The 24187-nt window shown below is 40.2% G+C and overlaps 2 protein-coding genes across 4 annotated transcripts; both read left to right on the top strand.

Moving 5' to 3' along the window:
- Nucleotides 1-1803: 1803 nt before the first annotated feature.
- Nucleotides 1804-15773, top strand: LOC103715771 (serine carboxypeptidase-like 26). 3 transcript variants are annotated; one of them, XM_008803520.4, is made up of 10 exons: nt 1804-2217; nt 2404-2511; nt 2766-2861; nt 2976-3068; nt 12924-13012; nt 13487-13747; nt 13897-14045; nt 14132-14227; nt 15159-15269; nt 15403-15773. In XM_008803520.4, the coding sequence occupies exons 1-10, from the start codon at nt 1950-1952 to the stop codon at nt 15434-15436; spliced, it is 1305 nt and encodes a 434-aa protein (XP_008801742.1). In that variant the 5' UTR covers nt 1804-1949; the 3' UTR covers nt 15437-15773. The 3 variants fall into 3 exon arrangements, with proteins under 3 accessions (XP_008801742.1, XP_038977559.1, XP_008801741.1); XM_008803519.4 differs by having other exon boundaries at nt 1807-2217; nt 15164-15269; XM_039121631.1 differs by lacking the exon at nt 2976-3068 and having other exon boundaries at nt 1806-2217; nt 15164-15269.
- A 1844-nt stretch (nt 15774-17617) lies between these two features.
- On the top strand, nt 17618-23110 carry LOC103715770 (DUF724 domain-containing protein 7-like). Its single transcript, XM_008803518.4, has 6 exons — nt 17618-18315; nt 20013-20429; nt 20562-21320; nt 21417-21507; nt 21586-21765; nt 21842-23110. The coding sequence occupies exons 1-6, from the start codon at nt 17884-17886 to the stop codon at nt 22771-22773; spliced, it is 2811 nt and encodes a 936-aa protein (XP_008801740.3). The 5' UTR covers nt 17618-17883; the 3' UTR covers nt 22774-23110.
- Nucleotides 23111-24187: the final 1077 nt, after the last annotated feature.

Below are 24187 nucleotides of genomic sequence, written 5' to 3' on the forward strand. Positions count from 1 at the left end.
ACCGTGACGGAGGATAAAAAAGTAATTTCAAAATTTTATTTTATTTTTAATTAAAATAAATATGGTTTTTATTAATAGTGTTTGAAGAACAAGGGCATTTGTACAAAGAAGATGTTCAAGATGATGTGGAGATTCATAAAAGGTGTTCATGTAAAAATCCAAAAAATTATATTAAAAGATTCATAAAAGTTACAAATTGCATTGGACTTGGTCAATAAGACTAAGTTGATTGTATACGATAGATGTGACAAGTATGACGGATCCACCACATATTTGTCTACTTGAATCCTAATCTGAGATGCTTTCCCATATTTCTTCCAGGACATTGGATGGTAGCTAATGTTTAGCTTTCAGCCTTTATACTTTTTGAACGGTCTTGCAGTGCATTGAGTTGGGCAACCTTTTCAAGTTCAGAAAAGTCTGGGCGTTCTAAAGGATATCTCAATCAAGGTATGGTGGTTCTTCTAGTCTCGACATTGATGGACAATGCCAAGTTAACCTCACGGCTCTTGAGGAAATTGCAATGAAGGCCCTAGCTTCAGAAGAATATACAATAGCTGAATAAAAGTTCTTTCAGGAAGAGTGGGGTGCACAGAAACAGCTGAGTAAAGCTAGGTGCAGTGATCCGGAACTACTCTTGATGAGATGAATAAAGCTAGGTGCATCTGACCTAATTCTGTAGCCAAAATCTCTCATTCAGCAACTGACACATGGAAATCACTTCATGGGGACCAAGATCTTAAGTGGAAACTTTTGAATCAAGCATCTGACTTCACATCTGTAGGTGGACAGAGAAGGGAAAAGGTAACTAACCCTGGAAACTCTGCGTCCAGATCACATCCCTTGCCTCAATGCCTACATTTGTATTTTAAGAGTGATTACTAAGAAATTGAATGACTCAGATAGGCCACAAGAAAAGTTAAATATGGAAAAGGAAATAATTGACTCATTGGATATAAAATGTAGGAGAGGCTGTTGCAGATGCTGTTCAAATGATCTGGACTGCAAGAAAAACATATGCAACAAAAGTTCTTGTTTTAAACTTCAGAGAATTCACAAGATTCTTGCTTGCTCTTTGACTACTTGAATATTTCTATTGATGGTCAAGGTTTTTTCACATGCACTCTTTGATTGCTGTACCTCTCGGATTGGTGTGTTTGAATGTGAGCCATTAAATGGTGGAAAAGGTCTTAGATTCTTTGAGATGAATGAAGTATCAAAAGTGTAGGAATGCTTTATGGGTATAAGGTTGCCAATGAAATCAGTCTATGCAACAAGATGACTGCACCCATCTGCTACCTTTGTAAGCTTCACCACCCATCCAGATCAATAAACTGTCTGCAAATAATTCATGACTTGTTCATGAAATACTCATGGACTCATTTGATGATGTTATATGTAGCTACTGTTATTCTTGCCATTGATTTTTGTCACCATCACCTGATTCTTGTTCTTGTCCCTCCAATATTTTTCTGCAGATATTAAATTCACCACTTTCATAGTTAAATTACTTTATTATTCTTAAACTTCTGAATTATTTGCAAACTTATAATGAGTTTTCAAGTGCTCGAGTCCGGTTACTTTAAAACTTAATCCAAGGGGAAACTGATATAATATAGTTAACCAGTTGCAGTAAAAAAAAATGGTAACTACTGTAGTACTCCAGAAAAAGTTGATCAGAAAAAGTTCCAGTTGTAGTTATCGATATTGGAGTTGGTAAGCCCAACATTGCGGTCCCAACTTTTAGATCTCTGGAAATCTCAACTATATGATGTCCCCATTTTATTCCCAAAAGGCCCTGGAGCAAAAGATGAGACCTTGTGGTCCCTATACTAATTCTTCTATGCACAACCCCATATGGATGTGATTCCCATCACCCCAACCTTCCTTGGCTATCCCCAGCCTTTCTGCAACCATAATTCATTAGTTCAAAAATTTTGGCAACTTCCATGAGACCCTTCTGTATCTTTCTCATTACAATACTTTTCTTTCTCTCATTCATTAAGAGCATCAAACCTCTGCAGGAAGAAGTACACCAAAATGACCAAGAGTCTGATAGAGTTTTTAATCTCCCTGGCCAGCCTAGGAGCCCATCCCTCTCCCATTTCTCAGGCTACATCACAGTGAGCAGAGAGAATGGGAGGGCCCTCTTCTATTGGTTCTTTGAGGCCCAGACTGAGCCCTCCAAAAGACCTCTTCTTCTTTGGCTCAATGGAGGTAATCTTTTATCTCACACATTAGTCCGCAACCATGAGCACTAAATGACCATACAAGACATTCTGCGCATTTAATCATCATTCATAGTTTAATGGGTGTTGGTGTTTGGACCTTAAAGATAAAGAGCTTTATTTCCTTCTTCTTCTTCTTCTTCTTCTTCTTCTTCTTCTTGCTCTTGTTTTGTAGGCCCTGGTTGTTCATCAATAGGCTATGGAGCAGCTGTGGAGATGGGTCCTCTCAGGGTCAAGAGATATGGAAGAGGGCTTGAGTTCAATAAATATGCTTGGAATAAAGGTCTTATGACAATCCTTCTTCAGCACATGCAATTCCTTTTGTAATTCTTATTATTTTTGCACCCTAATGCTATATCTCAATGGATCCATCAAGATGATATTCTGTACTCGAAGTGAACACATTATGATAATCTCTGCCATATATATATATATATATATATATATATGGGGACATACACACATATATCCTCTAAACTATGTTATGATATTTATGACTATCAATAACTCAAATGTCCTAGTGTTTTCCCCTTGCAGAAGCAAATTTGCTTTTTTTGGAGTCCCCAGTTGGAGTTGGATTCTCTTACACCAATACTTCCTCTGATCTGACAAAACTAGATGATGGTTTTGCAGGTAATCGATTTTCCAGTTTTTTTTTCAAGATGCCTTATATGTTTGTATGCAGTTAAAATTTGATGGTGTACAATCGAACTTACTTTTTTCCCCCTCCGGTTATGACCTTTGTAGCTGAGGATGCTTATAGTTTTTTGGTGAATTGGTTAAGAAGGTTTCCACAGTACCAAGCTCATGACTTCTATATAGCAGGAGAGAGCTATGCAGGTAAGGCAAAATCCTAGTCTCACTGTAACAACCAACACTCTAATCTTGCTTCACTGCTAAGTTAATCATCCTATGTTAGATTTTGCAATTAATTGATGGATCATGGAAGATTATTGTAGTTCAGCAAAAAGAAATTTGAAAAATGTCAGAATTTGAGAATATTAAGAAGAGATAAACTATCAAACGATGTAATAAAAATTTGTTTTATTCAATAAATTTTTTTTTCAAATGTCATAAAATGTAGTCTTCTATCAAGTTGGGACAAAATAATCAAAATAACTGAGTAGAAAAGAGATCCATTGAAGAATTACTTGGCTATACAGAGAATTTTGTGACAAGAGTAGGGCCATTTAACGGCCCAGTCAAAGAAGCTAAGAGGACCAAGTGAATCTCATTTTCTTTTAGCTAGATTTCTCTTTATCCTTTGGGCTGACGCTTATGGAGCTGCGCATATCAGACCTTCTTGTAGAAGAAAAACAGCACAAAAACTAATCAAGAAAAGTGTATTCTTGATGAAGAACAATGGAGAAATGAGGCTAGGATGTTACTACTTGAAAATGGACTCAAATTTCATTGATTCAAGTGCAAGGTCCGACGTGCCGGTACCGGTCGGCGTACCGGTGGCCGGCCGGACCGGTACGGTACCGGTCCGTACCGCGAGCCAAACATTTTTATTTTTTTTAAAATATTGTCTCTGTTGGATCTTAAATTAAGTGAAGATTGATATTTTTTATTGCTTTTTTCATGATTTTTGATGTTTTTATATTTAAATTTAGGGTTCAAATTTGAAACATAGATGATGCATGTTATGTTTTCCTCCCATTCCAAATGATAAAATGATACCCATAAAATATCTTCAAATTAAGATACAATCATTTACATACATTTAAAGTACTCTAGGATATCTAAAATCGGGACGAGTGCCGATGGCTCTCGTAGATATCCGGATCATAAGTATAATCAGGAGGAGGCAAATCAACCCAATCAGAAGGAACGCGCGCCAGGTTATAAGAACTGTCGGATCTCTCGCTCACGCTCTGGCTCTGAGAGGTGTCCTTTGATTGTGTAGGGGCCCATCCAAATATGGCGGAAGCAAAATCTAATGCATCATATCCATATTCGTCAAGCTGAGGCTGTGGATAATAGAATCTGTATCCGTATGTTGTCGGATCTGCAGTCGTATCCTGTCTTCCTGAACGACCTCGAGGAGCCCGTCTTCTATATCCAATGATATCCTCACGAAATCTATCAGGTGGTCGACCATGGTCCGTATCCTGTGTAGCACCCGTAAATTGGGACTCACCGGTGAAATAAAGACCACCCTCCGGCTGTGTCTCATGAGTACCATACTGTCCTCCGCTCCCTCCATGGCTAGAAGGTCCATCACCACCAGAACCTTCATCGCTGCTAGTCCAAGTCTCTTCCTCAACACTCTCCATTGGGACCCTTTGTTTTTCTTTTCTGGCCCTCTCTGTCTGGCTCCCCTGTGCCTGCGGCTGATCAGCTCTGGGAGTGCATGGAATATTGCTCTCAGCCCATTGCTCTGGATCGACCCCAGCTTCGGTGGCTATGAAGGTAGCTGGTCGTGGAGGCGATCCTGGCTCGTCAAGCTCGGGCTCCTGCTGCTGGCCTACAAGCCAGCCGAGTAGTGGATCATCGTCATCAGCGGTGAAGGTCCCGTAAATCGGATCTGTATACTTGAGCTCCACTTCCTCTTGGATGCACTTTAGCCTTAACCGCAAATTGTAATGCACATAAACAAGGTCGTTGAGGCGCTTTTGCGCCAAACGGTTTCTTTGTTTGCTGTGGATAAGGACGAAGGTGGACCAATTGCGCTCACATCCACTAGAGAAAACTGTTTGGGAGAGGATCCGGATAGCTATCCGCTTTAGATTTCTTGCTGATCCGCCAAAATGCACCCACCATTCAGCTGCAAAAATATTTATAAAAATTACATATATGATAGTTCCATAATAGTAACTAAGTAACACCAGGTGAATGTTTTCCTGATGTGTCACGTACCTGGATTCATATTGTGTTTACTGACGACAGCCGCTCGTTGGCCAAAACTGTAGCTGCCCTCTCTAAATAATTTGCTCTATGAAAAATAAGTATAAGAAAACCATGTTAATAATTGAAGATGCCGATATACTTACACATGCTGGTAATTACTAAATCATAATTATCTCTTCAAGACATAGGGCCGCTTTTTCTGGATCATGCTCCATCTTGTAAATCACATTACACAAAGCATCCAGAAGTGTTTCATCCATACCAATTCCATCTATGCTGTACTGAAACTGGGGGTTTAGGTAGTATGCTGCACATATACGAGACTATCTTAGCATAATTATATAATTACATCATTATAATTATCACTATAATTATATCTTAGCTTACCTGCTAGATGTAATTCCGTACCCATTTGCACTCTCCACCATTGCTCAATGATGTTGATGTACGACCGGCCATGTGCTGGATCTGCCTCCATAATCTGATCCTTTGCCTTGACCATCATGTGATACAAAAATCCCATCTGGGGGTAGATCTCGCTATCTACGGCCCGCAGCACTTCATATAATGGTTTGATAGCCTTGACTATTGTAGTAGCCCGCTGCCAGAATGGCTGTCTCGTCACCAAGTCTTCTATCTTGCTCCCTTCAGTGCCGGCATAAGAATATCTACTATCATACCACTCGGAACTGGCAAACATCTGACGTAGGGCTCCTCTCTTCTCGAGTATGCTATCAAGTGCAATGAAGTTGGTAGCAAACCGTGTGACTCCTGGTCTCGTAATCTCTTCCCCTGCATACTTTATTATCAGTGAAAGAACCTAGTTATGGTTATAAATATACCTGGTAATGCGTTGGGCTGTCTCCACCGTTTGTTGCACCCTACGGATCTTTCCAATGTTCATCAACATAAGATCGATACAATGTGCAGCACATGGGGTGCAGAAAATATGTGGTCACCGCTCCATCAAGACCTGCCCGGCAGCCTTATATTGCGGCCCATTATCAATGACGACCTGCACAACATTCTCCTCTCCTACTGATCAATCACATCCTCCATAAGTTTCAGCATGTACGAAGTGTTGTGCACATAAGCCGAAGCATCAACCGACTTGTGGAAGAAGGTCTTAGCATCACAGTATGTCAGGAAGTTGATGATGGTCGGACCGGTCCAACCATCGCACATGATGGTTAGTCCATATATGGGCCACTTGCTCTTGTAGGAGTCAATCCAATTCTCCAGCTCCTCCTTATTGTTATCAAAAAGCTCACCGTATATGTCTTCGGGCCTGCAGGAGTTACACCGGGACCGGCAGCTTGTATGGCGGCAATGGCAGACCTGTAGTATGTATTGTCTGCCATTCGCTGGGATGTGGCTGAAGTGAAACCAGGATCCAATAGCTCGCCACATAGTTTTCTTCTTATCCTTTATCCACATTGTGTCTACCCTCTGCTGCCTTGAATCTCTACTGGGGAGAGCATGCGGATCTACATCATGAATTGTCGCTCCTTGTGGAATTCCTCTAGATGACTTCTTTCGGCTACCCAAACTACCCAGCATAGATGCAATCCGGCCACGTTCTTTGCCAATGCCCTCCCTGACTGAAGTTGTCCTCAAGAACTCTGGATCTTGTCTAGTGCTCCCAGAACCGCCGCCCGACTTGTATGCAGAGGGCCCAAATCGAGCCCTATGCCTGGCCACCTCCTCTTGCTGCCACTGATCATCCAGGTTTGCATGCATGGCCGCCTGAATATCTGCCTCCTCCTCATCTAGATCCTCGACCTCCTCTGGCTCCCTAGAGTGATAGGAAGGTGGCTATGCCGCTCGGCGATCGACCTCCGCCCTCTTCTTGGAAGCCATCTCCTTCGCTTCTTTGACCTCAGCGAGATTCTGCCTCATCAGCACACGAATCTCGCTAGGACAATTTGGGCATGTAGCAACCTCACCGGAATTTCCGGCTAAGTGTTGCTTCAACCTGGTTACCCCTCCTCCCTTGAAAACCTTGTCGCAATACTTGCATTAAAACTGGTGTCGTTGCCCCTCACTTCCAAGTCTTCGCCCATAAGACCAGCCAATATCACGCTTTGTAGGGTTCGTTTTTCTTGATGGCTTCATTTCTATCATAAAAGGACAATTTATCAAAAAAATTAAGCTAATATAGTAAATTTTTGCATTATCTTATTATTTAAGTAATTTATAAACTATTTTTTTAAGTTATTTATTAACAAAATTAATGAAATAACATAGGACAAAAAAACCGCACCTTAAATAGTCTCCGCTGGATTTTTTGGGCAGGACCTCCTCCTCAATTTGTGGGCTATCTCTCAAATCTTCCCGTCTCTGATTACTCTTCAGAGGCTCACTCGGCCACAGCTTTTTTTTTTGTTTGCAAGAAGTGGTCCACGAGTGGCCCGTGGGCCACTTCTTCCTTAAAACCACGCGCGGCGCGTGGTTTTTGAAACCACCGCGTGGCGCGGTGGTTTCAAAAACCACAGCACGAGGCGCTGTGGTTCCCAAAAAAAAAAAATGTACCGGTGCGAACCGGCGGTACCAAGCGGTACCGGCCGGTACAGGCTCCGTACCTGCCGGTTCGCAGATGAAAACCGGAAAATACCAGTTTTCATCTGTTTCCGGGACCGATCAAGGACCGTACCGGCCGGTACGAGCCGGTACGGCATTCTTTGTTCAAGTGTGTTTACTGAAGTTACAAAGCTGGAAAATTTATAGGCAAATTTCCATACAAATTTACACTTATTAATGACACAACTTTCTAAGAGATAAGAACCAAGTTCCTAGAACATATTCAAAGTAATAATAAATTCTTTCCAAGAAACGAAGTTCATGAAACAGAAAATTCATGAACCACAGAAACCAAAGAGACAAAATATAAATTCTTCTCAACCAACGAAGTTCATGAATCAGAAAATTCATGAATCACAAAAACCAAAGAGACAACATTAACTAACCTCGGAAATCAAAAAGACAAAAGCCATAAGTCAAAGAGACAAAACATATGTCTAGCTTACAATTTCTAACAGCCCCCCTTAAGCTAGACAACCGTCATACCCAATTTCTTCTTCAAATGCTTGTATATGTCCACTCTTAAAGCTTTTGTAAAGATATCAGCAATTTGTTCTTGTGTCTTACAATACTTCATATTCACGTCACCATCCTTCACTAAGTCACAGATAAAATGATACTTGATTCTTATATGCTTACTCCTGCCATGAAAAACTGGATTTTTGGTGAGAGAAATAGTTGATTTGTTGTCACAAAATAATGTGATACCTTCTTGTTGTGAATGCTTGAGCTCTTCTAAAATCCATTTTAGCCAAAGTGCTTGACAAGATGCAAAAGATAAAGAGATGTACTCTGCTTCAGCTGTAGAAAGTATCACCACTGATTGTTTCTTTGAAGCCCATGAAATAGCTTCTGAACCAATGTTAAAAACATATCCGGAAGTGCTCTTGCTATCATCAACACTTCCTCCCCAATCGCTATCACAATAGCCAACCAACCTTGTATTTTCAACACTTGTATAGTGAATGCCTTCGTCAATGGTTCCACTTACATACCTTAGAACTCTTTTTCCAACTCTCCAATGATTTCTTGTTGGTGCTTCTATAAACCTACTAAGCATGCTCACTGAATACACAATGTCTGGCCTTGTAGTTGTCAAGTACATAAGACTACCAGCAAGTCTTCTATAAAGTGTTGCATCAACACTTTTCTCACCATCAGATTTGCTTAGCTTTAAGCTTACTTCCATAGGCGTGTTCAATGGAGTGACATCCTCCATTCTAAATCTCTTCAATAAATCTCTTGCATATTTCTTTTGAGAAATGAAAATTCCTCTTTCACTTTGCTTAACCTCAATGCCAAGAAAGAAATGTAGGAGACCCATATCGGTCATCTCGAACTCATGTTTCATAACTTCTTTGAACTCTTCACACATACATGAATTATTGCTGGTAAAGATTAAATCATCAACATAAAGACAAACAATCAAAATCTCACCTTGCTTGCCTTCTTTGGTGTAGAGAGTATGCTCAAATGGACACTTCTTAAATCCTTTCTTCATAAAATATTCATCAATGTGGCTGTACCAAGCTCTAGGAGCTTGTTTCAAACCATAAAGTGCCTTCCTTAATTTGCACACCTTCTTTTCTTCTTCCTTCTTCACATATCCGAGTGGTTGGTTTACATATACTTCTTCTTCAAGGTAGCCATTTAAAAATGCTAATTTCACATCCATCTGAAAAATTTTCCATTTCCGTTGAGCTGAAAGTGCTAGCACCATTCGAATGGTTTCAAGCCTAGCAACCGGTGCAAACACTTCTTGGAAGTCAATGCCATACTTTTGCTTGTAGCCTTTCACCACCAAACGAGCTTTGTGCTTGTCAATTTCTCCTTGTGAGTTCAACTTGGTCTTGTAAACCCACTTCACATCAATTGCCTTCTTGCCATTAGGAAGTTCAACAAGCTCCCATGTTTTGTTTCTTCGAATTGCATCCATCTCTTGGTCCATAGCATGCTGCCACTTCTCATTTTTATTAGCTTCTTCAAAGCTAATTGGATCTGCATCTGTGAATAATGCAAAATCTATAATATCTTCATCATCAAGGATATTTCTAGTAGCTTCATAAATACCTTGTATGCTCCTTGTCCTTCTAGGAGGGGCACTAGAACTTGATGAAGATGCAGAAGAAGATGAAGATGAAACTGGAGATTGAAGTGGAGTGTGCACTTCTTCATTTTCTTGCTCAATGCTTTCTTCTTCCATATCAACTTGGACAGATTTGCCTTTCTCTCCTTATTGATTGAAGACCCAAAACTTTTCTTCATTGAACTTCACATCCCTACTCACAATAATCTTCTTTGTGATGGGATTGTAGAGCTTGTAGGCTTTAGAATTTTCTGCATGGCCGATGAAGATGCACTTTTCTGATTTCTCATCTAACTTCTTCCTTGTCAAGTCCGAAATATGTGTATAAGCAACACACCCAAAAATTCTGAAGTGATCAACACTAGGCTTGCGACCACTCCAAACTCCTTCAAGAGTTCCACCTTGTATACTTTTTGATGAAGATCGATTCAATAGATAGACCGCACATGCCACTGCTTCAGCCCAAAAAGTATTAGGCAACCTTTTGGCCTTCAACATGCTTCTTGCTAACTCTATAATTATCCGGTTTTTTCTTTCCGCAACGCCATTTTGTTGAGGAGTATGTCGTACAGTCATTTGATGTCGAATCCCACAATCCTTCAGAAAAGTATTGAATTTACCATCCATGTATTCACCACCATGATCAGTTCGCAGCACCTTTATTTTGTAATCACTTTGCCTTTCAACTAAAGATTTGAAACTTTTGAAAATGACAAAGACCTTTGCCTTTTGTTTCAAGAAATAAATCCATGTCTTTCTAGAAAAATCATCAATGAATGTGAGAAAATATCGATTACCTCCAACAGAAGTTGTTTGCATAGGCCCACAAAGATCTGAATGAATCAACTCAAGAGGACTAGATGCTCTCCAAGACTTCCCCACCGGAAAAGAATTACGATGATGCTTGCCAAGTACGCATCCTTCACAAACTTGCTCTTGGAGATCAATATTTGGCAGTCCTTCAACAAGATTCTTCTTGCTCATAAGAGACAAGGTCTTGAAACTCAAATGACCAAATCTAAAGTGCCAAAGCCATGACTTGTCCTTGATGGTGGTGCTGAAACAAGAATCAACTTGGGCATAAAACTTTAAGGGAAATATCTTACTTGTTGTCATCTTCACCATTGCAATGAGAACTCCTTGCTTGTCCTTGATTTCACATGTGTCTTCCTTGAAATTCAGGTGATATCCTCTAATGAGGAGTTGTCCGACACTCAAGAGATTGTGCTTGAGTCCAGGAACATAGAAAACTTCGGAGAGGCGCTTCATCCCCTTCTTGGTTTGCGCAAGTATATCACCGCATCCTTTGACAACAAGTCTTTTATCATCACCAATTCTGACCTCTCTTTGGATAGATTCATCAAGTGTAACAAACACCTTCTTGTTTCCGGTCATATGATTGCTACAACCGCTGTCTAAGTACCAGACTTTATCATAAGAAACTTCCTGCACATTACAAGCAAGAAAAATAAACTCTTCCTCTTTAATTTCATCATTAGCGTGCATGAAATTGGACTCCTTCTTCTCCTCTGCAAGTCTTTTCCTACAAAATTTAATTGTATGACCATATTTAGAACAATGATAACACTGAACATGGGCCAAGGAACTTCGTCCTCTTCCTCTTCTCGAAGAAGAAGACTCAATTTCCTTTTTGTCATCTTCTTGTTGTCTTCCTTCAGTGCCTCTTCCTCCGTAGCCTCTACCTCTTCCACGGTAGTCTTCCTCTTCCTCTTCTCAAAGTAACTTGAGTCTTGAATGCTTGTTCAATAGGAGAAGAATCATATTGCTTCATACGCAACTCATGAGATTGTAAAGAACCCAACAAGCTTTCTACTGAAAGTGTTGACAAATCTTTCGATTCTTCAATTGCAAGGATTTTTGCAACAATCTTTTGATCTTGAGTCTTGTCTCCATTCACTCTTAATTGATTAGAAATAGAGATGACTTGGTTGAAGTAATCTTCAATGGATTCCGAGTCCTTCATCTTGAGTGTGTCAAACTCACTCCTTAGAGTTTGAACTCTCACCATCTTGACTTTGTCTTCTCCTTTGCAAGAGGCATAGAGTATGTCCCATGCTTGCTTGGATGAAGTTGATTCGCAGATCCTCTCAAATATGGGAGCATCTACCGCTTGATAGATAAAAAACAAAGCTTTCTTGTCCTTCTTCCGATTTTCTTTCAACTCACGGAGTTGTTGATTTGTGAGTGCTGCAACATTTTCCGGTTCTACAAAACCGGTCTCTACAATATCCCATAAATCTTGAGATCCATATAGAACCTTCATCTTAATGCTCCATTGATGATAATTCTTCCCGTTGAACAAAGGAAGTTGTGGCTGCAACATGTTGTTGTTAGAAGCCATTTCCCCCTTATAAGAACCTTGTGTAGATCGAGCTATGGCTCTGATACCACTTTGTAGAAGAAAAACAGCACAAAAACTGATCAAGAAAAGTGTATTCTTGATGAAGAACAATGGAGAAATGAGGCTAGGATGTTACTACTTGAAAATGGACTCAAATTTCATTGATTCAAGGGTGTTTACTGAAGTTACAAAGCTGGAAAATTTATAGGCAAATTTCCATACGAATTTACACTTATTAATGACACAACTTTCTAAGAGACAAGAACCAAGTTCCTAGAACATATTCAAAGTAATAATAAATTCTTCGCAAGAAACGAAGTTCATGAAACAGAAAATTCATGAACCACAGAAACCAAAGAGACAAAACATAAATTCTTCTCAACCAACGAAGTTCATGAATCAGAAAATTCATGAACCACAAAAACCAAAGAGACAACATTAACTAACCTCGGAAACCAAAAAGGCAAAAGCCATAAGTCAAAGAGACAAAACATATGTCTAGCTTACAATTTCTAACACTTCTTAGTTCTTCTGTAGACAGACTGTAACTCTTTTGTTTCTTTTAGCTTTGTTCCTCCTTGTACCAGAAAAAAAGCTAGATTTCTCTTCAGATACTACCATCCAAAGTTAGGAAACCAATTCTTTTGTTTGTTGTCACCATCCATAGGATCCAGGGGCCATGGAAGATCCTAGGTGTAGTGGATGGGCCCTCTTGTCTCAATTTCTCATGTAAAACAAGTTATTGGTTACTATCCGTATATATTTTTCATTTTTTAAGACAGAAGAATATATTACATATTACTCTTTCTTGCAGGCCATTATGTGCCCCAGCTAGCTGAGCTTGTCTTTGAACGCAACAAGGACAGAAAAAACTACCCATATATCAACTTCAAAGGTTTCATTGTAAGTTTTAAGATCTGTCTTCTGTTTCATTGCTGATACAAAGGAATTCTTGTAGAAAACTTATACTTTTTGCATGTACAGTCATTCTTGTGTTTTCTTACACCCTTCATTATCTATATAACCCAAAAGACAAAAAATATCATCATTCATGACAAGTGAATGAAGAAAATATGAATACTATCATGTAAAATATGCACAAGCATGTGTATATGGCTCAGAGCAGGAAAAAGAAAAAAACACCAACATGACAATAATATTATGCTTGCAAGTGGTTTCAGTACAAGGGTTTTGTTCTTATTTCTCCGAGACATCTAGTAACTCTGGTATTGTCCTTGCAAGCTTTGAAATAGGTACTACAAATCTCCATCTCTTGCTGCTAAAATATTCATTTCTACATCAAGGTCACCTGCCTTAGTTGACTGATCCTCTATTTGTTTTTACTCTTGTATCTGCTTTCTAATGGATGGATTGCAGGTAGGTAACCCTGAAACAGATGATTACTATGACTGGAAGGGATTTGCGGAGTATGCGTGGAGCCATACAGTAGTATCAGATCAAGTATACAGGCTCGTGAACAGGGTTTGTGACTTCAAGCTCTTGAACTGGACAAACAAGTGCAACAATGCCATGAACATAGTCTTTAATCAATACAATGACATTGACATCTACAATATTTATGCACCTAAATGCAGCCTTGCTCAAACATCGTCATTCACCTATGAAACTCATGCGAAGGTGACTTGTCAAGCTTATCATGATCAAATGAAGTAATTAGAACCTTTGATATATGATATTACATAATCATCTATCAACGTGTATTTAGGCTAAGGTGATTATTTTTAAGATTAGACTGACATTAGTGAAAAATGATTTTGGAGAAGCAGATGAGTTTCTTAGGAAGACGCAGAATGTATTCAGGCTATGATCCATGTTTCTCAACCTACGCTGAAGAATACTTTAACAAGCCTGATGTGCAAAAATCACTTCATGCACTTGTTGGTGGAAAGGTTAACGGAAAGTGGCAGGTTTGCAAGTGAGCTTACCAACTAAAGAACCCTTTGTCATGCCTTTTTATTTTTTGGATGGGTGGTATTGTATTAATTTCAACATTTTTATCAGTAATTTTGTGTCGAACGCGTACAACGTCACTGTATTCTCTGTTCTTCCAATCTACTCCAAGCTCATCAAAGCTGGCCTAAGGATATGGATCTACAGGTCTGGTTTATTCCCTTTTTAACCCTCTTTCTTACCTTTTATCTCCATCACTTTTAGCTCAAAACACACACGTTCACATAAAGGAAAAGCAAGAACGCCTATGTTCTTTCTTTATTTCTTTTCACTTTAAATTAGTGGTAGCTAGAGGAAGTAAGATGATCATTGTCTAATTTGTGTGAAACTAGATTTTGTAAGGAACTTTCTGGACCTACAAAGTATAACCTGAAAAAATGTATCTAGGATAAATTAGGATTCAGATCATTTCTACCTAGACATAATGATTTAAAACCTTTTAGAAGAGTCTAAAGCTAATTCAAACATTCTTAAGCAACTTTACACTAATCTCTGTAAAGAACATTGCACAATGAATGGGATCAATCAGAAGAAGTTTGTGTCTGTAAAAATTCATGGGTCTCCCCATAGAATCCTGTTTTGACTTACAAATACTTTGAATTCAGCATGTGATTTTGCTTGCATGGCATTGACTATTGTTCATATTTAATGCAAGTACATGATTTATGCTTCTTTAGGAGACTTTTCTAAATTAACTTAATTTCGAACTTTCTGCCTCTAACTTTCCTAAGATGAACTCCGATGTGATTTAGCTGAGTCTGGAGATTGACTTCTTTTCATTGTAGATCTTGTCTTTATCAGTCACTTGGGCCCATGGGTTCACATGCTTTGGTAATGTTAACTTTTTGAAAGATTTGTTAGTGCTGTTGTGGTGTGGATGGATATGTGTGTGTGTGTGTGTGTGTGTGTGTGAGAGAGAGAGAGAGAGAGAGAGAGAGAGATAGAGATATATATAGAGAGAGATGCTGGAACACATGACTCTTGAACATATTCCAATAGAGCTGACATGGTTGGTTGGTGGTGCTTGTTGTTTTCTTCATGCATCCATCTATCCATTCATCTGTCTCTATTTCTCTAGTGCAGTGGGGACACAGATGGCAGGGTTCCAGCAATCGGGTCAAGATACTGTGTGGAAGCCCTGGGCCTTCCCCTCAAGTCTCACTGGCAGCCTTGGTACCACAACAAGCAGGTCAGTTTATCAAACACTCGAATAGTATAGCATCTCTGATCCAAAAGGTCTGCAAGCTGCTTTGAGCATAGCATTCACATGAACGTTGTTAGATTTTTCTGATGATTGATGTGGGAGTTTTGGCTGGCTGCAGGTTGGTGGGAGGTTTGTGGAGTACCAAGGACTGACCATGGCGACAGTCAGGGGAGCAGGCCATTTGGTCCCCCTCAACAAGCCTGCAGAAGCTCTTGTGCTCATCAACACCTTTTTGATGGGCCAACAGCTCCCAACACACAAGTAATTATCCATGCTTCTATTTGTTATATGGAGTGCCTAGCTCCCAAAACAAACATTGGAACGCATAAAAAACCATGCTTGCAATTGCATGTATTTTCCTTCTTTTTTGACATTATACAATGTATGAATGCTGAAGAGCATGAGCAATTTGGAATCTGTCTATGGAATAAGAACTATATTGTTGGTTAGAAAAGATAGGAAAAATGAAATTGCTGGGAAATTCAGTTTCTTGGTGTTTATGTCCTGAAATGTGAAAATAATTTTTATTTTGGTAGTAGGAATATTTAAAATAATCATTTTTATTTTGCAAGCCTTAGCTCCATGCTGGACCCTCAACAGTAAGGCTGAGACCAATTCTCAAGTCCTTAGAAGCTTAAGGATATCTAGGTCGAAGCTTGGCAGATATGTATAGCTTTCTGTTATTATCGCATTAGGGATGCCAATTAGCTTAATTTTAGGCCAAGTTTTACTCAAAGTTGAGCATAAGGCTCTGCCAAGTCCTGACCCTCTGTCATTCCTAAATTCAACAACATCTAATGAACAGAGCTTTATATACATGTATGTGTAGCTGAAACTGCCTCTGTGCTGCTAAATGTGAAGAAGTCCCTCACTTGAAAGGGTGCAAGTGGGCACTGCATGGCTTGTATGGTTCTGCCTATTGGGGGGTTTTTATATGGTTTGTATATGCATGCTTCTGCTCCCTTCTCTAATTTATTTGCACCAAAGTTTCAAAAGTCATCTCTATTTATCGACGAACGGTATGCAATATATGGCTTGATATGCGAACGATAGGGTTAATTCCTCATCCTTGATCTGAACTCCACTTTTAAAGTCACACATCTGTGTACTTCCATTATTTCATAAATTCTTTCATTTCTTTGTTCTAGTGCTACTATTGAATCTCAAATGATGATGGCCCTTCTGGGCTAGCTACATGGTTTCCTTTGTTGGATGGCAACCCTGAGGTCCCTTGTTATATATGTGGACTTCATCTGAGCTTATTTTTCATCAGGTTTGAGCTTGGATCTATGTAGCTCATTAAGGTTATCCTTTCCTTTCTAAGAACAGCTTAAGATTATCTATTCATTGCCAATTTCCTATGTAATTTTATTTTGTTACCCCAACTTTTTTTTTTAAAGATGATTTTTTCCCCTCTTTATATCCTGCTGCTGAAGGACAGTTCTATCATTTTAGTAGGACTGGTGCCTGGCATCAATAGCTGTGATAACTCCTATTTAATAAATCCCTTCTAACTTTTCTTGTTGCATTCCTTCTGCTTCTCTTTCCTAAGCAAAGTTGAATTAGATGGGATGTTTATTAGTAGGGATATGTATCTAGCACCTAATAGAAGGCACTGACTCCGCACAGACAAAGACTAACAGTTACTTGAGTTAAAATAGCAGAAAAAAAAAGAAAAATATGGATGTTAAAAGTGAAGGAAGAGGAAAATAAGATATTATGAAAACCAAAAATAAAATATGCATCGAATCCAATCGTCGATCTCTTCTGTTTGAAAAGGGCAATTAAAAATTCTTACAAAGAGCGAATTGAAAATTTAGATGTAACTACTTATTTTTCACTACAACTTTGCGAAAAAAATTTATAAAAATAATGAATGCTTTGTTGGCAATTTAGGTTGCTCAGGTTGAATTGCTTAAAATTCTGTTATATAAACTTCATCTAATGCCATCAAATCATAAAAAATATATATATATATATATATATATATATATATATATATATATATATATAATATATTTTTTGTTCAATCCTGGCTAGCCCATCTAGCCCCATCAATTGAACTTGCCATAGTTTCTAAATCTCGCCGGTCTTAGTGCTTGCATATTTGAACTGCGGATCACAACCGTCCATCAAATCCGTTCCCTCCCATGATCATCACGTGCACCTCACGTGCCACACGTCACTGCCCGCTAATCTCGTCAAAGTATTGCGCGCCAAGCTAAGCGCGAGGGGTTCGCCGGGTGTAATTTCCCTTCCACTACCACCCTCCAAGTTCCCATAATTTACCGCCATTGCCTTCCCTTGGCTCCACCCCCATCCCCTTTTCCACCGTCCGGTCACGATAACCTCTTCCTCGTTCCCTCCAACAAACAAACGCTCCACCGCTCCCCGGTAACCCAAACTCCCATCGGCCGTCGGTGACTGGATCCACCACTGTACGAACCCCTTCCATCTCCACCCTTGCTCGTCTACAAATTTACCATGCCTGACGCTCTTCTGGCCTTCTCCCTCCACTCTAGGCTTCAACTTCCCCGCCTAGAACCCTAAACCCGAAAAACCCTGACCTTGGAGGCGTTGTCGTCGTCTTCGTCAGGGAATGGCGCCGGCGATGTTTCCGGTGGGGGCGGAGGTGGAGGTGAGCTGCGAGGACGAGGGCTTCCACGGGGCCTGGTACGAGGCCCGCGTCATCCGGGCCACCTCCGGCCGCCGCCCCTACGTCGTTGTCTACGACTCCCTCGTCGACGACTCCGACGAGTCCCGCCCCCTCTCCGAGCCCGTCGTCGCCGCCAACATCCGCCCCCGACCCCCGCAGTCCCCCGACCCCCAGATCTTCACCCTCCACCAGCTCGTCGACGCCTTCTACAACGACGGGTGGTGGGCCGGCATCGTCTCTGCCGTCCCTCCGGAGGGCGGAGGGAAGTACTCCGTCTGCTTTCCGAACACTAGGGAGGAGATGGAGTTCTTCTCGGCGGAGCTGAGGCCCCGGCGCTACTGGATCCAAGGCAAGTGGGTTTCTCCCGATGGGAAGGTATGCTGGTTCTCATAAAGTTTCCTCCGTTCCTTGGATTCCGGTGTCTTCTTTAGTTTCTTAGCTGGTCTTCGGAGATTTTATCTTGTATTCTGATGTCTTCTTCGGTATCTTAGAGCTTATATAATTTTCCATTCTAGTTCTCGTCTTTGGAGCTGGTGTAATTTGCCTCTTTTGATGACTGGTTAGAAGTTATGCTGATGATTTGAGCTCTGTTTTTTTTTTTCTCTCTGTGTCTGTTGGAAATGCACTAGAAAGGTGGAAATGTCTACTACTCGTTTTATTTGAATGTTTCTGTTCAACGGGTATGCTTGAGGTCCTCGTACATTTCATCGAAGGTAGCTGGTTTAGGTAACGGGAGAGATCTGCTTGCTGTGTTTGTTTTGATGTGTTTTCTCCTATTTTGTGGATTGTGGTGGCGTTTTCTTTAGTATCTCAGTAGATTTTTACTTTTTTAGTGATTATTTCATCAGTGATGTTTCGGTTTTGTTTGTTTTAAATTTGATCAGGTTTTGGATTTATGTGATGGTTGGCTTAAAGTTGTGCTGATGATTCTGAGCTGTGCTCATCTTTGCTCCTTTCTTTTATGTTCCCACTCATTAGAATGCAGATATCGGTAGACAGTTCTTCTACTTCTTTTGTTAGAATTTTTCCACTTAAGTTCTTATGAAGATTTCATGTAACAATTAACAAAGGGAGATGGTTTAGATAGCAAAAGTTACGTTGTCAAATAATGAGCATTAGTTAGCACTATTAGAAACATGGTCCATGTAATTATTGTTGAAGGTGGGTTTCACAAATGCATTCTTGTGGCAACCCCTGAGATTCAAGACAAAGGCCAGTGTCATTGCAGGAAAAAAGAAAAAACCATTGTAGCCATCATTTTCTGTGCATTTGATGGCATGTTAATATTCTAATTGTCAACTCCTAAGATTCAAGACAAAGGCTAGTGCAATATGGCACAGAAAAGACAACTGTAGTTATCGATTCCCAAGCATTTGATGGTTTAGAATGGCATTCAAGTTTTGATTTGTTGGCATTTTGAATCCCCACATATATGACTTGAGTAACAATTTGATGGTATATGATTGTCCCATTTAGTTCAATCATTGCCCCCTGATTGCCCCCTGAGGAGCAGTGATCCCATCTATCTTCTCATTTGCATATCTAATGGAAAAAATATTAGCTATACGTGTGTAGATCATGTAACATTTTAGTATTAGCTGTATGAAGACAATATATTGTACATTTAAATATTAAAGGTTTAAAGCACTTAGCTGTTTTCATATTTGGCATATGAAGTCATCTCTTAGTTGATTTTTGATCTATTGTTCAATCGTTGATGTTCATATCCCATTAACGTTTAATCCACAAGCCATATATGTGAGTTTTTATGATTCCATGTTTTCATGGACATTTCTAAAATTTGGCTTAGATATAACATGGTAGAATATTGGAGATTATTGCAACCATCTGTCAAACAGAGGACCAGGTGTCAATTACCGCTGTTTTTTATTGTAGATTTTACTACCATAAATGCATATTTTTCAAGGTACATTTCTGATACATTGGAAAAAGCAGCCAGATCTTTCATGGTTTGGAAACCGAATATTCTTCTGCATTTGTGTGTATCGATTATATGTTTGTCGCTTTTAATCCATACATTTTTTTGGGGTTTTTTTTTTCTTTCTTTGCAGGAAACAGAAAAGGTGATGTATAGCACGGGAACTCAAGTTGAAGTTGCCTATTTTAATGGAAAGTTTCCTGCTGCTTGGTTACCTGCTGTTGTTGTTAAACCAATCTGGAGGAACATTTTCTTGGTTGAGTACAAGAGCTTGAAAACTGAGCATGAGAGGTCACTGAAGGAGATTGTTGATTTGCAAGACATCAGGCCTTGCCCTCCACTTTCGTCAGAAGATAGAAATTTCGACCTGCATGATGTGGTTGAAGCATTCTACAGAAATGGCTGGTGCCGGGGAGTTGTTGCTAGGATCAATGCCGGGTCAAGGTACAGCATTAAGTTAATGCATTTGGAAGAAGAGTTGGAATTTAGCCATGCAGAGGTGAGGCTTCCTTATGAGTGGGATGATGGAAAATGGGTCCTTGCGTCACAGGTAGGGCATGTCTTATGAAGATAAGTACCTTAGTGAGTTCCTCAACTAGAACTACTATCCTATATTTAATGTCTTGTTTAACTTGTATCTTAGTTCCTTCTGTTATCTGCTAATGGTGCCTATTTGTTTCAGGACAAGTCTACCAGACAGAGCAGTAGTGGAACAGAATCAGTGAATCATGAACAGTATTCAAATGCAAGCAGTGTTGCTGATAAGTCCAAGGGCCCTCTTTCGGTCATGACTTTGAGTTTTGAGAAGAATGCAACTCTCGGTAAATCAGGCATTTATGCAATGAATTTTAAGAACCAGAAGATAGCAAGATCAACATTTCGAAGCCAGCTGGAGTCATCCCAGCCTCGGAGGAAACGGAAGAAAGATGACGAAGCAATTGAAGATAATGCAAAGTTGTTGGATCTCTTAGTGATGGCAAGGGGCACCAAAACTCCTAGCAGGATGGGGACTGGATTTGATGTTACCACACCAGCTGCCAAAGAGAGAGCTAACTTCCACCTTAGATCCTTCATAATTGACAGGTTTGGCTACTCCAAGAACCTTTTAAAGGATAAGAATATGGTGGACCCAGACCATATGACACCACCCTGCTCAGGTACCTTGTTAGAAGGGGCAAATCATGAAACACTTGTGCCAGCAAAATATGGTCTAGAGTCATTGAGTCTACACACACCCCTTAGCATGATTCGACTGTCCAACAAGGGGGAAGAATCTAGCAAGCACGGGAAGGATGGATCAAAAAATCAGTCAGGAACATTGCATCTCTGCTGCTCTTCATCAAGTAAAGGTGCTGATTATACTCAGTTCCCTTCGACGAATGATCACCAAAAAAAGAAGCTTGTCTCTAAACACCAACATGACAAGCTTCCTGATGACAATGCAAGTCTCTGCACTTGGCTTTCTGACATCTTTTTTTTTTTAAAAAAAAATGAATGAGATTCAGCATCATAGAGTGCTATGTTTTTCTTCTTTTAGGGTGTCAGACAGCTTACAGTTGGAGAGAATAGAAGGAAAACAGGTAGACCTCAGAAAATAAAACTATCAGACAGAAATGTGTCATTAGAAGGTTTGTGATGTTATTGAAGTTCAGTTTATCAGCCAGCACTATTTATTCCTTGGTATAATCCTAACTAATGCATTGCAGGACACAATGCGAAACAATCTGATGGAAGCAGTCATGCGACAATTGTGAGCGAGCATGCCAAAGAAGTTGGTCTTTCTGCTATAGTTGACTCTAGCTGTATTTCCTGTGAAGTTCAACCTCCTTGTCATGGCTCCAAGGAAAGGGGTAGTGAAGATTCTCCATCTGCCTTAGACTCTCAGGGTATGTTAATCTTGCAACTATATTATTTTTTACTTTACCACATAAGATATTACAATTGTTCTTGCAACTTGCTTAGGAACACTAATGAGAGAGAATGTTTCTACGATGACCGATGTTCAACAAGTCAACAAAGTGATTAGCGAGCAATCTGTTGAAGGCCATTCCATGTCTCAACTAGAGGTGATAACTCAACAGGACTGTATGAGAGGCTTGGAAACATTAAACCTGGCAATGGGTTCTAAAAATGCGTGGCTGGTCGAAACCTCGAACTCTTGCATGCAGCACAGTGAAGCTGGAAATGAAGAACAAAATGGGGTCTTGGCTCCTCCTTTAGGTGGTCCAATTGCTAAGACGGCCCCTACTGGGACAGCAGAGGCTGTGACTGAACCCCGTTGCAAGTCACCTACAAAGAAGTCATATTTGCCATTTGAAAAACACTCTTCCTTGTGGGAATCTTTCGAGTCAATGGAAATATTGTCAGCAATGCCACAACAGCCGCATTTTCGTCCCTTGGAACAATATTGTAAGGAGTTTCGTGAAGGAATGGCTATAGGTTTGATGGTGACTTTTTCTGACTTGCTAGGCAGAATACGTAAGCTACAGATAACTGATTCACGGAGCAGATTTGATGAGGGGTTGAAAGCTCTTGTGCATTTAGAAGAACATGGTTTCAATGTTCAAGGTGTATGTGCACGCCTCAAGGAGTTACTTAGGATGAAAGATAATCAGGAGCAACTTCTGGAGAAGAAGTCTGCATTGGAAGGGATTATCTCAGGGAAACAGAAGGAGAAATATTGCCTAAATTCTGAGATTCAAGAAATTGACAACGCCATCATGAATTTGGAGCAATCTCTCATGCAGTTCCACCAGAAAAAAATTTCAATGTTGAAACTTAAAGAAGATAATGAGACTGAGCTGGTGAAACTGCAAATGGATGCATGGTCTGTTGAGGAAGTTCTTGCATCTGCTCAACAAGACTTTGAGGGCATCCTTGCTGCTCCATGGTGAAGTTGCTGAGATGCTGGTCCTGAACAAGTGAAGGAATGAAACGTAAAGTTCTGCAGAACTGATGATTGTGCAATGAAATGCTGGTATTTTGAGTATTTTGTGTGTAAATTGATATTGGTCTGTTTGCCAACAAACTTCTCGTACACTTTAACTAACATCTGTGACATGTCACAATGATCAATGGACGGATGACATGAATCACCAAATCCAAAACCCCAATGTTGTATTGTTTTCTTGTTATCGCAGCATGTGTGTTTTGACACAATTGAAGCTCTGCATGGAGTCATGTTTTAATAGAATGTCGTGAATATGGCAGACAATGTCCTACATTCCTCTACTTTTTGGCAGTTGTTCATATAAACTGATGCACCATACTGCATTGCAGATGTGGGACTCTAGTATGTCAATTTGAACTCTCTAATTGGTGCGACATGCTGTAGGCGAGCAAAATATACATATGAAACAGAATTAGAATGTTGTGTGCATGGTGTGATTCTATCTACGCCACTTTAGAATGAGGCTTGAAAATATATTTGCGCAAATATATTTGCTCAATCCGAGGAACAAAATGCTATGGTTATTGGTTTCTCGGTCTTTTTTCTCGGTCAAATACAGAATTTTGATGAAGCTTTTGCTTTTAGTCTTTGAGATATATGCTATGATTTTTGAGCTATGAAATGCAGGAGCTGGTTTGATTTAAAGTGTGAATTGACCTTGGCATTCTTATTCTTTCCCTTTTTTTCTGGTCATGGCACCCCAAAATGATGCTTGTGACTGAGAACCACATTTTGAAGCTAGCCAGAGAGCGCCTGTTTATGGAACTTAATTAGATTTCACCTGACTGCAAGCACATCTGTTGATCTCCTCCTTTTTCTTCTTTCTTTTTTTTTTTTTTTTTTGTGGTACATCGGCGGCTTCCACACGATGGATATGAATGCGGCCAACAAAGTCAGAAAATAAAATACTACATAAAAGCTCTGGCATAGATCCGTGGTCTGCTCAGATGAAGCCTGTGAAGGTCCGAACTGAAGTCGGCAAGGAGTGCCGACTTCAGTTGGTTCATCGTGGTCGTCCCCACGACGACCACGCCGGCCGAACGGCCCGCGAATCTCCCGCAAACCCCTCTCTTCCTCTCTCTCTCTTCGTGAAAAGGGTTGGGAAACCCTCAGAGGAGCCCCATCCCTCCCCACCCCTCTAAAAATTTAAGCTTTTCCCTCTACCGCCGGAGCCACCGTCGTCGCCGGAGCCGCCATCGCCGCCGGAGAACCCACTCGTCGACGGCCGGAGGTGAGAAAGACTACCCATTTACTGTTTTATGGATTTAAGAGTGGAAAGAATAAGGTTATGTTAATCAATTTCATGCCCTGTTTCGGAAAGACATTTTTTTTTTAGATCGGCCGGCCGACGGTGGCCG

Source organism: Phoenix dactylifera, chromosome 1, assembly GCF_009389715.1.
Source record: "Phoenix dactylifera cultivar Barhee BC4 chromosome 1, palm_55x_up_171113_PBpolish2nd_filt_p, whole genome shotgun sequence".
NCBI lineage: Eukaryota > Viridiplantae > Streptophyta > Magnoliopsida > Arecales > Arecaceae > Phoenix > Phoenix dactylifera.

Bases quoted from the DNA above. Each gene is read 5' to 3' on its own strand.
- LOC103715771 (XM_008803519.4), top strand. From the start codon at position 1,950: ATGAGACCCTTCTGTATCTTTCTCATTACAATACTTTTCTTTCTCTCA. The intron at 2,862-2,975 runs GTAATCGATTTT...TGACCTTTGTAG, and splicing joins ACTAGATGATGGTTTTGCAG to CTGAGGATGCTTATAGTTTT. The intron at 15,270-15,402 runs GTCAGTTTATCA...GGCTGGCTGCAG, and splicing joins CTTGGTACCACAACAAGCAG to GTTGGTGGGAGGTTTGTGGA.
- LOC103715770 (XM_008803518.4), top strand. From the start codon at position 17,884: ATGGCGCCGGCGATGTTTCCGGTGGGGGCGGAGGTGGAGGTGAGCTGC. The intron at 18,316-20,012 runs GTATGCTGGTTC...CTTTCTTTGCAG, and splicing joins GGGTTTCTCCCGATGGGAAG to GAAACAGAAAAGGTGATGTA. The intron at 20,430-20,561 runs GTAGGGCATGTC...TATTTGTTTCAG, and splicing joins AATGGGTCCTTGCGTCACAG to GACAAGTCTACCAGACAGAG.